General features: G+C 39.3%; 1 protein-coding gene across 1 annotated transcript in view; it reads left to right on the forward strand.

The window, feature by feature from the left end:
• PLEKHG1 (pleckstrin homology and RhoGEF domain containing G1) overlaps positions 1-15821 on the forward strand; it is a 121952-nt gene that overhangs the window by 102162 nt on the left and 3969 nt on the right. Inside the window, exons 12-16 of the mRNA XM_053711831.1 lie at positions 4967-5005; positions 5122-5144; positions 6063-6272; positions 12785-12889; positions 13978-15616. Coding sequence (XP_053567806.1) covers positions 4967-5005; positions 5122-5144; positions 6063-6272; positions 12785-12889; positions 13978-15616 — 2016 coding nt within the window. The remainder of the gene's footprint in view (positions 1-4966; positions 5006-5121; positions 5145-6062; positions 6273-12784; positions 12890-13977; positions 15617-15821) is intronic.

Genomic DNA, 15821 nt, shown 5'->3' on the forward strand with positions numbered 1-15821 from the left:
CTCAAGAAGCACGTGCCTTGGGACAGATGATCTAGACATAGCCACCAAGAGAGAGAGTCTCTCGACAGGTTGTCCAGCACAATCTGAGACAGATCTGAATAATCGCCGTTCCATTGTCTCAGCATGCATAGTTGTAAGGGTCTGAAACCGAAACTTGCAAAAGAAATGATGCTCATACAGGACACCATGAGTCTGATCACCTCCATACACTGAGCCACTAAGGGTCTCAAGGAGGCCTGAAGGGCAAGACATGCAGTAGTTAGCTTGCAACGTCTCTGATCTGTGAGGAATATTCTCATGGATATGGAGTCTTATTGTATTATTATTGTATTATTGTTGAATAGCAAATTCACTCTTGTACTTGGAGTAAGAGAACTATTTTCTAAGTTTATCTTCCATCCATGTGATCGAAGAAGATTGAAAAGGGGCTCCGAATGTTCTTCTGCTAGACGAAAAGATGGTGCTTGCACCAAGATATCATCTAGGTAAGGCGCTACTGCAATACCTTGTGTTCTGGCAACGGCTAGAAGAGCCCTCGGAACCTTCATAAATATCCTTGGAGCAGTAGCTAGGCCAAACAGAAGAGCTATGAACTGGTCAAGAAAGGCAAACCTCAGGAACTGAAAATGTTCCCTGTGTATCGGAACATAAAGGTATGCATCCTTTAGGTCTATGGTGGTCATAAACTGTCCTTCCTGAACCAGAGGAAGGATTGACCGTATTGTCTCCATCTTGAAAGAGGGAACACTCAAACTTGTTTAGGCACTTTAGGTCCAGAGTTGGACAAAAAGTTCCCTCCTTCTTTGGAACCATGAAAAGTTTTGAATAAAACCCCAAATCTCTTTCTGCTATAGGTACCAGGAAAATTACTCCTAGAGAGGAGAGATCCTGTACGTCACCTAATAAGGTAGCCCTCTTTTCTGGTCTTGTAGACAGACTGGAGAGTAGAAATCTGCCCCTAGGTGGATGAGACTTGAATCATATCCTGTATACTTGAGATAAAACCTCCAGGACCCAAGGATTCTGTACACCCTGGAACAAAGTGTCTGAAAAAAGAGACAGTCTGCCCCCTACTCGATCCAATCCCCAATCGGGGGCCGCCCCTTCATGCCAATTTGTTCTTGGTGGGCTTCTTAGTCTGTTTGTACTTCTTTCAGGACTGAGTCGGCTTCCAAGCACTCTTGGGTTGCTCAGACTTGGATGAGGATTGCTGTCATTGTGATTTGTCAGAACGAAAGGAACGAAAATTAGACAATTGCCATCCCTTAGGCCTATTTTTCTTATTCTGTGGTAGGAAGGCACCTTTCCCTCCGGTTAACGTAGAAATAATGGAGTCCAGCCCTGGACTGAATAAAATCTTCCCCTTGAAATTAAGAGAAAGGAGTCTGGATTTAGAAGTCATATCCGCAGACCAAGACTTCAACCAGAGAGCCCGGTGGGCCAAAAGCCTTTGCATTTAGGCGAATAATCTGCATATTCGCGTCACAGATGAAGGAGTTAGCAATTCTCAGAGCCTTAATTCTCTCCTGAATATCCTCGAGGGGAGTCTCCACCTCAATGAGCTCCGACAGAGTGTCGCACCAGTAGGTAGCTGCTCCAGCAACCGCGGCTACAGCTTCTGCCGGTTGAAATAAACCCCCTGTATGTTGAAACATCTTCTTCAGAAAGGTTTCTATTTTCTTATCCATAGGCTCTCTAAAAGAACTGCTTAATTTTAAATCTAAATATCTAAAGGAGGGTTCCTCTGCTGGAGGAGGTTTAGAAACTGAAGTCTCCGACTAAGAAAGTTCACCCTCTGAAGCTACAGAGGTTAACTCATCCTTGGATAGCTGGGACCAATATTGAGATGACTCTAGGTCAGGAGAACTATGTTTAATCTTTCTCTTACGTTTGCTAGAGTGAGGTAAGGCACTCAGGGAAGCAGACACCGCCGATTGTAACTGTGCGGTAAAGTCCGCTGGAAAAAAGCCCTCTCCTGATGGAGGATTAGTTGAGCCGTGAGGAACTGCATGTGCAGCAGGTAGTGTAGAAAAGGTAGTAATCTCTCAGGACCCAGATTCCTGAGGGGTAGATGGCTCAGAGGGGCTAATAGCGCTATGAGTATAAGCAGGCTTGTCTCCCTTCTTAGACTTTTGAACAGTGCTTAGGCAAATGGAACAAAATTAAGCAGGCGGGCAAACCATGGCCTCCTCACAATATAAACAGAAATTATTAAAGGGCCACTGTAAGTAAATATTTTCTATGCCTGTTACTAACTAACTACCCCAAATACGCTTTTTATCAATAGCATTTCATTAACATATCTCTACCGTATATCAGAAATCTTGTCTGCAAATTCAATTGTTTTCCAAACCCACTCCGTACCAATCTGCTTACAATACCTAGGTTTCAAAATGGCGCTTTAAACACAAAGTTATTGGTTTAAGTATTTTGAAGACGCAATGCTGAAAATAGTGGGCAGGATAACGTGACATCATCGGTGAATAAAAGATATAACTTTTAGAACGTTATGAAACTTCGTTTTGGAGAAAATATAGGTCAGTAGGTTTTAATTAATGTTTATTAACCTTAATATGTTAGTTGTTTAGCTTAAAAATTATAACAGAAAGTAATCCTTTAATCGGTACAGAAGGAGCTGAACCTTCTAATGTAGTATCATAGTCCTCCATAGCTAAGATATAGTCACAGAAGGACAGACAAAAATAAACGCTTTTATTAAAAAAAAAACGTCACCTTTATAATCCCAATGGCTGGGGCACTCGCCACCTCCTAGACCCAGACAGCTAACAGTGAAAACGCTATCCTTAGGAGTGATGTCCACACCAGGATCGTAGGAAATGAAAAGACTGCACCCTGTCACGTGGAGCGTAGGACAGGACTTCCCCTGCTATGAAAAAGGTGCTAAGCTATTATGAGCTGCGCAACACTCAAAAACAAAAGTGAAACTTGTTTGTTCCAAGCCAAAAGCACACAGTCTCTGAGCCCATAAAACTTTCACATTAAAGCAGTTATAAATAACCCCTAGCTGTTCAAATAATCTCCCTGAAGGAGATATTAACCCTTGATCCTATTGAGGCATAAAGGAGCCGCCACACTGTGACCCTGTATAGAAAAAGTGTGTATATAAAACGGTCTTACCCTCCAGGATCCATGCTGTGTAATAGGCACAGCCTTTCAAGTGTGACAGTCCTTCAGCAACGCTTCTTCTGACATGGACTTAAGTGTGTAACAGCAAGCAGTGAAACTCGTCAACACTGATTGCTCAGGAGCTGTTAGCGACAGTCTGGATGGGTTCGCAGAAAAACTTTCCCTGCGTCTGCAGACTTTTATCAATACTCTCACTGAGAGGTTGACATGATTACATGAAGCAAATTTGATCATATAAGTACATTGGAAAGTTCTTCCAAATTGTACGCTCTAGCTGAATCACAAATGAAAAAAATAGTTTTGTGTCCCTTTTTAATAATCGTGTGCACGATTAAAAAAGAAAATAGAAAAAGAAAAAAAATGTCCACTGTGGTACTCTGTCTATTCCACAGTGTAGAGTATTATGAGATATGTACTGAAATCTCTGGTTAAACCCCATTACAGTATCCCTATCTGTTGAGGTCTTATAGGAATATATATGTAGCAGGGTTAGGCTTGTGAAGCCTTCTATGTGCACTTTCAGTTCTCTACATAGGAAAACTATTTAAGTTAAGATTAAGTATGAGAGAAAAGGGGGTATCGTTGATAATACCAGTGGAGAACCTCTAGTGGGTCTGAAGCACATTTAAGGATTAAAACCCTGAGAGATGAATGAGCAGGGCACTGCTGTATGGAGTGGTTATTTTATTTGTGGGTTTATTTTTTTTACCTGATATAAGGCTCTCCACAAGGTGCACTTCCCTCATTTTGCTGTTATCTAGTAAAGAACTGCTTTCCTGTCCTCTGGGTTGATTTTTAGTTGCTGTTGATTGCGGCACTGAGTATTCTGCTCCCTTAAAGGGACATTAAACACTAAACAAATGCTAGATAGAATGATGCATTCAAAGAAAAGATTAGTCTGAGAATAACATGTAGATAGATTTTTAAAGATTCATTAGTTGTTTGAATACAAACAAAAAAAGTGTAAAGTTTCAGTATTTATAAAACCAATGGGAGCTGCCATGATTTAACTTCTCCTCTGTGGCCAATTAGGGACAGTAATAAATAGGTCACTAGAGTGTGCAGCCAATGACTGCTTGGAATATAACAGTGTTCTGCACTTCCATTTCTAACAGGAACTGAAAGGCTCACAATTTCAGAATAGAATTACACTAAAAGGGGACAAAATACATAATGAAAGTTTTTTATGTATACAGTTTATAATTTTTATATTACCATCTCAGTGTTTAATGTCCCTTTAAGGCTGATAGTGCTTGGAGCAAGGGTAATTTAGTTAGATTTACTCCTTTCCTGCTTTGTAATTTACTTTCCACCCAGTTTGTTGCTGGTTGCAGGACTTGCTCTACTGATGCTGATTCCTATTGGGTTTAGAGGCTTGGTGGCCATGGCCTTGTGGGCATTTGGAGTTGTAACAGAGTAGAGGCCATGCTGGGTGGTGATTTAAGGGCACCTCTCCTCATAGTTAGGTTGGCTGGAAAGCTCATCAAAGTCCCTTGGCTCACTTGTGGGGGAAGAAAGCATGATCCTTTACAGATAATAGATCTGGGGCCGTGGCTAGCCATAGTAAGACACTTGGATCCAACACTTGCCCAATAAAGTTTAATAAGTGCAACAGTGACTGGTCTTCCCCCAAATAGTGTCTGCGCGTTTATTGGAGTTGGTATAGTTGTAGATATGGTTTTATGGGTATTCTCTCAGAAGAATGTTTTTGCAATATGTCATAATGGATTAAAATTGCCAAGTTGTTTTACTATTTAAAGTTCTTTAAAACCTGCAATTTAAAAAAAAAAAAGTTGTAAAACATTCTTTATTTTTCCAGAACCTTCATCTAACTTACACAAAGTGATGAAGCAAAATGGTAAGTTAATTATCTTTATTCTCACAACTTGATCATTCAATCATTACTTGACTTATTGTAGACGTATTCATTGCTCATGTTTTTATTTGCTTTTTTGCTTTTTTGCTCTTTCACAGATACAAGTCCAGTGATCCAAAAGGTAAGCTCTGTCTTTAATTCTCTATAAAACTATGTTTTTAAATGTATTTGCATTTGGGGTTAAAAGTACATTAAACACAATACATCATTTCATGCACCTCCCTCTAATTATGGAACCTAGGTTACACTGCAGGTATCTGAGAGTTGTTGCACATATGCAAATAGGTCAGCACTGGAATGAAGTGAAAACTAGGTTTCAACATGACAGCACTTATGACTAGAGGGAGGCGGGAAATAAACTCAATACTATGCTTATAAAACGTACTTAGTGTTTAATGTCTAAGTGAAATACACACACATTTCTGCAGACTTGCACAAGTTAAATGGATGCTGATATGGTGGATCATTCACGTTTTAGCAGAACATATTATATTCTAATAAATGATCATACTTAAAATGCCTGGAACTGTATATAAATATTCTTTAGATAAGATCATAAAAAATATGCAGATCACATTGTCTTATATAGAGGTGCTCAAATTTTATGAAGTCCTTAGCTTTAAAATTATCCATAAAAATTACATCTGTTACACACTACCATTCTGTTGATCAGTGATTCACCGCCATTAATGATTTTACATTAATTTTAAAGGTGTATAAATATTTACTGTGTATGTATGACTATATGTGTATGATATATATATATATATATATATATATATATATATATATATATATATATATATATATATATATATATATATATATATATATATATGAGAGAGAGATACATATACATAAAATTTTGACTTTCCTATCCCTTTTATTGCTGTAGATGGTTGTGAACAATTGTATTAAGTATCACATCTGCTTCCGTAATCCTTTTTTTTATTTTTTTATATCAATATACAAACGCTACGAAAAAATATGATTATGATTGTAAGCTTATTTTTCCTGTACCATATTTCTCATTTCACAGCGCATTAGTATACAAGACACGTTGCTCTGTCAGGCAGCTAAACTAGGATCAGGGGATATGGATCTTAGCCCTGTGTTGCGGAAAGCTGGAGTATTGGACCACAGTAATCATGTGAGCCAGGAATATTTGGCACAAGCGTATAATAGGGAAAATCGACGCTTAGGAGCAACAGATCAGACTGATGCAGATGACGAAGAGGACTCTGAACACGTAAGGGATAATATGCTCTCCTTGTTATGCAGATGATCTTTCCTCTACATTTCATGTCCAATGTTTAAAAGGACAGTGATTACCTTGTAATTACAAGAAATGTCTGTTGTCTTGCTATATAATAACATTAACCAGGTTTAAAAAATTTTAAGACAAATTAACATCTTGTTTGCTCCAATTGTTTCTCTTGTTAAGTGTATCCAGTCCACGGATCATCCATTACTTATGGGATATTCTCCTTCCCAACAGGAAGTTGCAAGAGGATCACCCACAGCAGAGCTGCTATATAGCTCCTCCCCTAACTGTCATATCCAGTCATTCTCTTGCAAGCCTCAACCAAGATGTAGGTCGTAAGAAGAGTGTGGTGTTTTATACTTAGTTTATTCTTCAATCAAAAGTTTGTTATTTTTAAATGGTGCCGGAGTGTACTGTTTATCTCAGGCAGTATTTAGAAGAAGAATCTGCCTGCGTTTTCTATGATCTTAGCAGAAGTAACTAAGATCCATGGCTGTTCTCACATATTCTGAGGAGTGAGGTAACTTCAGAGAGGGAATGGCGTGCAGGTTTTCCTGCAATAAGGTATGTGCAGTTAATATTTTTCTAGGGATGGAATTTGCTAGAAAATGCTGCTGATACCAAACTAATGTAAGTAAAGCCTTAAATGCAGTGACAGCGACTGGTATCAGGCTTATTAATAGAGATGCATACTCTTATAAAAATGTAATATAAAACGTTTGCTGGCATGTTTAATCGTTTTTATATGTATTTGGTGATAAAACTTATTGGGGCCTAGTTTTTTTTCCACATCGCTGGCTTGAATTTGGCCTAGAAACAGTTTCCTTAGGCTTTCCACTGTTGTAATATGAGTGGGAGGGGCCTATTTTGCCGTTTTTTTGCACAGCAAAAATTACAGACACAGACATCCAGCTTCTTCCTGCATGATCCAGGACATCTCTGGAGGGCTCAAAAGGCTTCAAAGTCGTTTTTGAGGGAGGTAAAAAGCCACAGTAGAGCTGTGGCAGTTATGACTATTTGAAAAAGAAAAAAAAAAAAAGTTTTTGTCTTTTATTATTTTTTGGGTATTAAGGGGTTAATCATCCATTTGCAAGTGGGTGCAATGCTCTGCTAACTTGTTACATACACTGTAAAAATTTTGTTAGTGTAACTGCCTTTTTTCACTGTTATTTCAAATTTTGACAAAATTTGTTTTTCTTAAAGGTGCAGTAACGTTTTTTATATTGCTTGTAAACTTGTTTAAAGTGTTTTCCAAGCTTGCTAGTCTCATTGCTAGTCTGTTTAAACATGTCTGACACAGAGGAAACTACTTGTTCATTATGTTTGAAAGCCATGGTGGAGCCCCATAGGAGAATGTGTACTAAATGTATTGATTTCACCTTAAACAGTAAAGATCAGTCTTTAACTATAAAAGAGATATCACCAGAAGATTCTGACAAGGGGGAGGTTATGCCGACTAACTCTCCCCACGTGTCAGACCCTTCGCCTCCCGCTCAGGGGATGCACGCTAATATGGCGCCAATTACATCAGGGACGCCCATAGCGATTACCTTGCAGGACATGGCTGCAATCATGAATAATACCCTGTCAGAGGTATTATCCAGGTTGCCTGAATTAAGAGGCAAGTGCGATTGCTCTGGGGTTAGGAGAAATACAGAGCGCGCAGATGCTGTAAGGGCCATGTCTGATACTGCGTCACAATATGCAGATCATGAGGACGGAGAGCGTCAGTCTGTGGGTGACATCTCTGATTCGGGGAATCCTGATTCAGAGATTTCTAATTTTAAATTTAAGCTTGATAACCTCAGTGTGTTGCTTGGGGAGGTATTAGCTGCTCTGAATGACTGTAACACAGTTGCAGTACCAGAGAAATTGTTTAGGCTGGATAAGTACTATGCGGTACCGGTGTGTACTGATGTTTTTCCTATACCTAAAAGGCTTACAGAAATTATTTGCAAGGAGTGGGATAGACCGGGTGTGCCTTTTTCCCCACCTCCTATATTTAGAAAAATGTTTCCAATAGACGCCACTACACGGGACTTATGGCAAACGGTCCCTAAGGTGGAGGGAGCAGTTTCTACTTTAGCAAAGCGTACCACTATCCCGGTTGAGGACAGTTGTGCTTTTTCAGATCCAATGGATAAAAAAATGGAGGGTTACCTTAAGAAAATGTTTATTCAACAAGGTTTTATTTTACAGCCCCTTGCATGCATTGCGCCTGTCACGGCCGCAGCGGCATTCTGGTTTGAGGCCCTGGAAGAGGCCATCCATACAGCTCCATTGACTGAAATTATTGACAAGCCTAGAACACTTAAGCTAGCTAACTCATTTGTTTCTGATGCCATTGTTCATTTGACTAAACTAACGGCTAAGAATTCCGGATTCGCCATCCAAGCACGTAGGGCGCTATGGCTTAAATCCTGGTCAGCTGACGTGACTTTGAAGTCTAAATTACTCAACATTCCTTTCAAGGGGCAGACCTTATTCGGGCCTGGTTTAAAGGAAATTATTGCTGACATTACTGGAGGTAAGGGTCACACCCTTCCCTTCGGGTTGGCTACAGCCCCGAGAATCTTTACAAAGGTTCTGGGCTCACTTCTGGCGGTTCTAAGACCGCGAGGTATAGCGGTGGCTCCGTGTCTAGACGACATCCTGATACAGGCGTCAAGCTTTCAAGTTGCCAAGTCTCATACAGAGATAGTTCTGGCATTTCTGAGGTCGCACGGGTGGAAAGTGAACGAGGAAAAGAGTTCTCTATCCCCACTCACAAGAGTCTCCTTATTAGGGACTCTTATAGATTCTGTAGAAATGAAAATTTACCTGACGGAGTCCAGGTTATCAAAACTTCTAAATGCTTGCCGTGTTCTTCACTCCATTCCGCGCCCTTCGGTAGCTCAGTGTATGGAGGTAATCGGCTTAATGGTAGCGGCAATGGACATAGTGCCATTTGCGCGCCTTCATCTCAGACCGCTGCAATTATGCATGCTGAGTCAGTGGAATGGGGATTACACAGATTTGTCCCCTCTGCTAAATCTGGATCAAGAGACCAGAGATTCTCTTCTCTGGTGGTTGTCTCGGGTACACCTGTCCAAGGGTATGACCTTTCGCAGGCCAGATTGGACAATTGTAACAACAGATGCCAGCCTTCTAGGTTGGGGTGCAGTCTGGAATTCCCTGAAGGCACAGGGATCGTGGACTCAGGAGGAGAAACTCCTTCCAATAAATATTCTGGAGTTAAGAGTGATATTCAATGCTCTTCTGGCTTGGCCTCAGTTAGCAACACTGAGGTTCATCAGATTTCAGTCGGACAACATCACGACTGTAACTTACATCAACCATCAAGGGGGAACCAGGAGTTCCCTAGCGATGTTAGAAGTCTCAAATATAATTCGCTGGGCAGAGTACCACTCTTGCCACCTGTCAGCAATCCATATCCCAGGCGTGGAGAACTGGGAGGCGGATTTTCTAAGTCGTCAGACTTTCCATCCGGGGGAGTGGGAACTCCATCCGGAGGTGTTTGCTCAGTTGATTCATCGTTGGGGCAAACCAGAGTTGGATCTCATGACGTCTCGCCAGAACGCCAAGCTTCCTTGTTACGGATCCAGGTCCAGGGACCCAGAAGCGACGCTGATAGATGCTCTAGCAGCGCCTTGGTTCTTCAACCTGGCTTATGTGTTTCCACCGTTTCCTCTGTTCCCTCGACTGATTGCCAAAATCAAACAGGAGAGAGCATCGGTGATTCTGATAGCACCTGCGTGGCCACGCAGGACTTGGTATGCAGACCTAGTGGACATGTCATCCTTTCCACCATGGACTCTGCCTCTAAGACAGGACCTTCTGATACAAGGTCCTTTCAATCATCCAAATCTAATTTCTCTGAGACTGACTGCATGGAGATTGAACGCTTGATTCTATCAAAGCGTGGCTTCTCCGAGTCAGTCATTGATACTTTAATACAGACACGAAAGCCTGTTACCAGGAAAATCTACCACAAGATATGGAGTAAATATCTTTATTGGTGTGAATCCAAGAATTACTCATGGAGTAAGGTTAGGATTCCTAGAATATTGTCTTTTCTCCAAGTGGGCTTGGACAAAGGATTATCAGCTAGTTCCTTAAAGGGACAGATTTCTGCTCTGTCTATTCTTTTGCACAAGCGTCTGGCAGAGGTTCCAGACGTCCAGGCATTTTGCCAGGCTTTGGTTAGAATTAAGCCTGTGTTTAAACCTGTTGCTCCCCCGTGAAGCTTAAACTTGGTTCTTAAAGTTCTTCAAGGAGTTCCGTTGGAACCCCTTCATTCCATTGATATTAAACTTTTATCTTGGAAAGTTCTGTTTTTGATGGCTATTTCCTCAGCTCGGAGAGTCTCTGAGCTATCTGCCTTACAATGTGATTCTCCTTATCTGATTTTTCATGCAGATAAGGTAGTCCTGCGTACCAAACCTGGGTTTTTACCTAAGGTGGTTTCTAACAAGAATATCAATCAAGAGATTGTTGTTCCATCATTGTGTCCTAATCCTTCTTCAAAGAAGGAACGTCTTTTACATAATCTGGACGTAGTCCGTGCCTTGAAGTTTTACTTACAAGCTACTAAAGATTTTCGTCAAACATCTACCCTGTTTGTCGTTTACTCTGGACAGAGGAGAGGTCAAAAAGCTTCGGCAACCTCTCTTTCCTTTTGGCTTCGGAGCATAATACGCCTAGCCTATGAGACTGCTGGACAGCAGCCCCCTGAAAGGATTACAGCTCATTCTACTAGAGCTGTGGCTTCCACCTGGGCCTTTAAAAATGAGGCCTCTGTTGAACAGATTTGCAAGGCCGCGACTTGGTCTTCGCTTCACACTTTTTCCAAATTTTACAAATTTGATACTTTTGCTTCTTCGGAGGCTGTTTTTGGGAGAAAGGTTCTTCAGGCAGTGGTTCCTTCCGCTTAATCCTGCCTTGTCCCTCCCATCATCCGTGTACTTTAGCTTTGGTATTGGTATCCCATAAGTAATGGATGATCCGTGGACTGGATACACTTAACAAGAGAAAACATAATTTATGCTTACCTGATAAATTTATTTCTCTTGTAGTGTATCCAGTCCACGGCCCGCCCTGTCCTTTTAAGGCAGGTCTAAATTTTAATTAAACTACAGTCACCACTGCACCCTATGGTTTCTCCTTTCTCTGTTTGTTTTCAGTCGAATGACTGGATATGACAGTTAGGGGAGGAGCTATATAGCAGCTCTGCTGTGGGTGATCCTCTTGCAACTTCCTGTTGGGAAGGAGAATATCCCATAAGTAATGGATGATCCGTGGACTGGATACACTACAAGAGAAATACATTTATCAGGTAAGCATAAATTATGTTTTTTCCAGTAGCCAAACTCTATCTACCAATGGCTTTATTCGGAGGAGCCATTCTGGACTTGATTCTGCAGCCACTGTCATTTTGTTTGTATTACATGCATTATTTTAGCAGGGTTAGTCTTGTGATATCTGTAGTGTTGCTTTAATATATGTAAATAAACACTTTTTGTTAATCTCAAGGTGTTCACTGTCCTTTTAAAGGTCCACTAAACACAAATTGTAAACTATATGATTTTCAAACCTTCATGTCTGAGAATAATTTTCCAATGAAAACGGCAGCTTTATTTGGTCAATTACTATATTGTTTGATGCTTGTTTATTTCACTGATTTCCCGGTCCCTCATTACAAAAGAATCCTTGCTAACCAATCACAAACTAATATTCAGATATAGCACAAACTCTGTTTGCACATGTGCAGTTGAGAGGGTTTAGCACTGATTCAACTTTGGTTTCTATCGCAAAGAATGATTCTCCAATCATGATTGTTGATGCAATACTGATAATACACAGTTTACAAACGTGACTGCTGAGAATCTTAGGTGGGAGGGTGAAGTAAACAAAAACTCACATAAACTGCCTAAAAATATTAACCCAAACGTCCCTGGGAGAAAGTGAAACAAGCACAATTTTTAGATTATTTTGCAGCAAAAAGGCTGCAAAATAAATAATGAATGTAAATTGCAATAATGTTGCACTTGCAATTAATTATGCGTTGTTTAAATGTTTAATAGTCCTTTAAGTAGTCCCCTTTTTCTCTGTTTAATTTACTTCTGAAATAAATAAGATAAAGATGTCCCTGTAAAAATCCTTGAGCGAAAAAACATTTCATATGCACTACGCAATATATATCCTTTTATGACCACTATATACTAAACTATTGAAAGGGTAAAAAAGTGAAATTTAAATTGCACAACATTGGGTTTCAAATTTGAGTTTAAAAATGTTTTTAATGTACTCCATTTTGCTCAAATGCATTTTTAAAAGTGGTGCATTTGGCACATTCATCCTTGTGACATCACACAACTAATCGCCAATAACATTTTACTTCCATTTAATATGTTTATATTCTGATAGCAGGTACCAATATATGGGACACGTAAATTAATATATGTATCTTATTGAGTTTTCCATTTTCAAATGTGCAGAGCTCTCAGCAGAAGATCAAAGGAGGTCGAAAGAGACTAAATAGCCAAGCATCGGAGAATGTTGAAAAGAGGAGGAGTATAAACCTCAGTTTATGTGACAGTCAGGTAAATACAAATATTTTGTTAAAGGGACAGTAAAATATTAAACTTTGCATAGAGCAAGTAATCTTTATCAACTTTCTAATTTACTTCTCTTTTCAATCTTGCTTAGTTCTCTTGGCATCCTTTGTTAAAGGGCAATCCGAGGTGAGCTCAGGAGCGTGCACGTGTCTTTTGCTATCTAACAGCAATGTTAGCAACAATGATTATAACAATGTTATAGATAGTTGCAAACACTGCTACCATAGAATGCTAGACACGTGCACACTCCTAAGCTCCTATCATCCTACCTAGGTTTGCTCTTCAACAAAGGATACAAAGAGAACATATCAAATTTGAGAATAGAAGTAAATTGGAAAATTGTTTAAAATTACATGCTCTATCTCAACTGTAAAGTTCAATTTTGTGTTTACTGCCCCTTTAAAATGCCATAATTCTGTGTTTTGTTAACACGTCTTTTTTTTTTTTTTTTTTTTTTTTTTGTCTTCATAAACAAACTACTGTCCTGAGTATCTAATACTGTTGCTTAATCTGTTATGTAGTTATGTCTATTGCCGATTCATGTTTCCCTCCTATTTTTTCTCCAGACCTAGATTTTTATAGTTTGCATGGATAGAAAAATCTAAATTACTTAGTTAATCTTGCTGAAATCACTTATCATTGGCTGTTTAAAAGTGTATCCATAAATGTTACTTTATTTACCTCTTGTAAAAATGTCATACTGCTTATGCAAACCTAAGTTCTGATCCTTCCTGTTCCATGGGACATTTAAATGCTAAAATAACATGCACAGGGATTAGCCAATTAGAGTCAGTAATGTAAAATAGTGTGTTCTAATTAATTAGAGCATGCCTTTTTGCACAATATTATCACTTTTTAAAATCCTCTCCTTAATAATGTTGTTTTTTGTGAGATAAAGGTCAAAGATGTTCAGGATAGAATTGTGCATATTTTCAGATAATCATAAAATATTCTTACTGTAATCCTGTCATACATGATGTACTTTATTGTATGATACAAATGCATTTGTACATATATATATTGTTACTTTCTTTCATATTCATTTGTATTTTATTTTGTTTTATTTTTCTTAGAATTTAAAAGATCCATCAGATGATGAGTCTTCACATTTGAATGCTGATCCACTGTTTCCTGGTTCTGTTGTGCGACCTTCAAGTAGGCAGCAGAGTACACCCCACAGCAACTCTCTAATAATGAATATCCTTGGCGGCACAAATGCTTTACGAAATATCTGGACAGATCACCAGATTAGACAAGCTCTTTTTCCTCCTAGAAGGTCTCCTCAAGAACTTGAGGAGGATGATGATTATCAGATGTTCATGATGTCTGATTCTTCAAAATTGGACTCGTCTAGAGCCCAGGAAGAGAGAAGTCCATCTAGTCGCCCTTGTAGCTGGCACCTTGGTTCTGTGCAGGGAGATCTTATTCCTAATTCCTATTGCAGAATTGTACGACGAGCAAGCAGTGTAGGAGAGAATAAAACTAGTTCGAATAAATGGAGGGGCCATCACAATTATTACAGGCAGACATCTCGAGAGGAAGATGTAGAAACCTCTTCTAGTCATGGTCCACATAATTCTTCTCTTGGTTCTGCTGAGGAGCTCACAATTGATGATATTGAACATGTTTATGATAATATTAGTTATGAAGATCTTAAACAAATGGGACTTGCAAGGAGAGATGAATCTGATTTTCTTAATGCAGCAGCTAATGGTTTGCATCAAAGTAATGACAATATTAGAATTTGCCCACTAAAAGGTTGTGGGGAGAGAACTAAGAGTTCTGTGGTAACAAGCAGGAATACAAATGCTTTTAAGAGAGGATCATCTACTTCCAACTCTCAAGAGCTCAAAGTCATTGAAGAAAATATCTATGACTCTATCCGTCTTCCAGAGCAATCATTGGCAAGTTTACGTCGCAATTCATATTCTAAGAGGAGCAATTTTTTGGGCTTGGACTCTGATTTTCAGTGCTTTGACCATTTGGATGGATTTGTTTCTGAAGAAAGTCTTCAGTTCAGTGAAGATGAGTCATTGGACCATCAGGTGCCTGTGAGAGAGGCTGAATGCTTTAATTTGTTGGATGTTTCCTCAAATTCGGATTCCCTGTCTCACAAGTCTGCAGCTGATAAACTATCTGAAGAAGTAGATGAGATCTGGAATGATTTGGAAAACTACATTAAAAAGAACGAGGAGAAGAAAAGTGAACATCTTTTGGCATCATTTCCTGTAAGTAAAGATGATGTGCATCAAACAAGAAACAAGCCTCATCTGAGGAAGGATGTAGAATATTCACTGTCTTCACTGTGTTTACCAGATAAATCTCCCGCAGTTAGAAAAAATATTAACAACCCAAAAGTAATTAAGGATGAAGTGAGTTCTCAACACTATAAGAGGGGCTCATCACTAGATCTAAAGAGGACTTCTCTTGCAAGTGAGATGTCCTTTGTGGATCCTACCTACTTTGCATCAAGCAGCACACTTTCTTATTCAGATGCTGTGAGCACTGATAAGGGTTTGGACATCATTGATAAATCAAAAAATAAAGTGTTTATGATGGCTCGTCAATACAGCCATAAAATAAAAAAGGCTAATCCGCTTTTAAAGATGAAAAGTCCAGAGCAGGAGCAGTTGTCTTTGAAGCAACAGAAACTAAAAACAAAAGACATGCCCGATATGATGGAAGAGAAGAAACAAGGAGGAACAGCTATCGGTAACTTTATGCTTTAATACTTAATGCATGAGGACACTAAATACTCTGACTACTTTTCAGATAATTTATAACCAACACTAATTCGCCCCAGTAAGCAGAGGTCAGATTTGCCAAACAGGGTTGTTTTTTTGTTTTGTTTTTTAACCCAGGATAATTTTAGTTGCAACATGGCAGAACCCATTACTAAAATAATACTAAACTGTTT

This window comes from Bombina bombina, chromosome 4 (assembly GCF_027579735.1).
Source record: "Bombina bombina isolate aBomBom1 chromosome 4, aBomBom1.pri, whole genome shotgun sequence".
Taxonomy (NCBI): Eukaryota; Metazoa; Chordata; class Amphibia; order Anura; family Bombinatoridae; genus Bombina; species Bombina bombina.